Genomic DNA, 2,348 nt, shown 5'->3' on the forward strand with positions numbered 1-2,348 from the left:
AGAGGGGTTGTCCTGCTTACAAGTAAAGACAATGGATTTGGGGGGCATAACTGGGGTAATGAGGTAAACCCAGGATCCTTCACTGAGGAGACAAGCTGAGAGCATGGCTTGTTTCATGAAAAAGGGATCGCAGCCTACCTGATTGAGAAACACAGGTGGGCAATACTATAAGATATGGAGACATAATCACTAGCTCTAAGACACTGTATTACATTTTACCTTTTTGTTTAAAATTTGTTGTAAAAATGAAAAAAATTGCATTTGTGAAACAATTCAAAATTTCAAATGATTTTTCATTCAAAAATGAATTATTTTTATTTAGTTTTTGTTTTGCTTTCTTTGTTTTGTGTTTTTTCTGCAAAACATTTATAAACAAATATGAAAATTCAAAATATTGATATTTTGGAATTTTCCCCCTTTCCCCTGCTTTTTTCTTTATCCTTTTTCTCCAGCCCCATTTTTACTTCTAAATGCAATAGAATGAATGATATACACGATTTTTTTTTTATTTTTTTCATTTCTCATTATTTTTATTTTTTTCTTGTGCCACCATTTTCAAATGCTGAAGAGTCATAAAGTGCCAAAAAAGAAAAACTAATAAACTGAACACAAACATTCAAAATACCAACATTTCAAAACATTGTTTCAATAAAAACAAAATGGAAAGATTTCTGGTCTTAAGAAAATATGTTTTTCCTTAAAAACAATTCAAATGAAATAATGATGTTGTGAAGGCCAATAATAATAATAATAATAATAATAATAATAAATAATTTTTTTTGAATAATAGTTCAAAAAAGAACTAGATAAACTCATGGAGGGTAGGTCCATCAATGGCTATTAGCCAGGATGGGCAGGGATGGGGTCCCTAGGCTCTGTTTGCCAGAAGCTGGGAATGGATGACAGGGGATGGATCACTTGATGATTACCTGTTCTGTTCATTCCCTCTGGGGCACCTGGCATTGGCCACTGTCAGAAGACAGGATACTTTGGTCTGACCCAGTCTGGCTGTTCTTATGTTCTTAATTGTGTACAGCTCTAATGATATCTTATTTTTACTAGATCAAAGACATCTACACACTTTACATCCCAGTGAGTGCCTTTTCCAAGGCTTTCTTCACCTCTTTGTTTCGTAGAGTGTAAATGAAAGAGTTTAACAACAGAATTACAATTGTGTTTAAGGTGTTGACTATTTTGTTTTGATCCAGGGTGTTCTGTACAGAAGGCTTGACATACAGGAAAATGGTGGAGCCGTACCAGATAATCACAAGAGTGAGATGAGCAGAGCAAGTCGAAAAGGCCTTTTGCCGTCCTTGTGCTGATGGTATTCTCAGTATTGTGGAGATGATATAAATGTAGGAGATCAGGGTTATGATACAGGTGCCCAGGAGGACAATGAAGGAGGTGATGAAAGCCACCAGTTGAAGGAGGTGTTTGTCTGTGCAGGAGAGAACTATCCAAGAATCTAGGTCACAATAGAAATGATTGATCACATTGGGGCTGCAGAAGGACAATCTGGTTATGAGATATGCCGGCACACAAATAGCTAGGAAACCAGACACCCAACAGCAGAGGGCCATCCAAGCAGACAAGGTGCTGTTCATGATGAAGCTATAGCGCAATGGGTAGCAAATGGCCAGATAGCGGTCATAGGCCATGACAGATAAGAGGAAACATTCTGTGCAGCCAAAGGATAGAATGAAGTACATCTGTGTGATGCAGCCAGTAAAGGAGATGATTCTGCTTGTCCCCAGGAAGATTGCAAGTGTCTTGGGAACACAGGCTGTGGTGTACCATATCTCCAGGAAGGAGAGGTTGCAGAGGAAGAAATTCATGGGAGTTTGCAGGTGGCAGCATGTTCTCACTAGGATTATGATGGCCATGTTTCCCATCATGGAAAACATCACAAAGAGGAAGGTCTGCAAATACTGACTACCAGGGAAGCCCAAGAGGATAAACTCATGCACTCTGGTTTGGTTTGCCATAAATGTTCCAGGCACGTAGTCCATCTGCACAAAGCAAGAGATCGGAAGAGAGGCAGTTAAATATATTAGATATTGCTGACCCTTGAAGCAGTGCTTAATTTGTTCCAGAACTTGCCAAGGCTGAGCCCTGGCTTGGCATTTCATACTGTTGGCACCTCTGGGCTTGCTACATCAGTTATGAAAGTAAAAAAAAAATTACTTGAACTCTGGCACCTAATTGCTTGAGCTCCAGCACCTCTTTCATTAAAAATTAAGCACTCCCTTGAAGGTTTGAGTTCACCATCTCAGTGTCTCAAGTCTGTCAGAATACCTAATACCAATAGATCACCGCCTCTTTGTGTGGTGACCAGGCTAGGTCATTCT

General features: G+C 39.1%; 1 protein-coding gene across 1 annotated transcript; it reads right to left on the reverse strand.

Annotated features, from left to right (window-relative positions):
- Positions 1-1,082: 1,082 nt before the first annotated feature.
- LOC135886222 (olfactory receptor 6F1-like) lies at positions 1,083-2,009 on the reverse strand. Its single transcript, XM_065414058.1, has one exon. It carries the CDS (start codon positions 2,007-2,009, stop codon positions 1,083-1,085), a length of 927 nt encoding a protein of 308 aa, XP_065270130.1.
- Between the last annotated feature and the right edge of the window lie 339 nt (positions 2,010-2,348).

Source organism: Emys orbicularis, chromosome 12 (assembly GCF_028017835.1).
Source record: "Emys orbicularis isolate rEmyOrb1 chromosome 12, rEmyOrb1.hap1, whole genome shotgun sequence".
Lineage (NCBI taxonomy): Eukaryota > Metazoa > Chordata > Testudines > Emydidae > Emys > Emys orbicularis.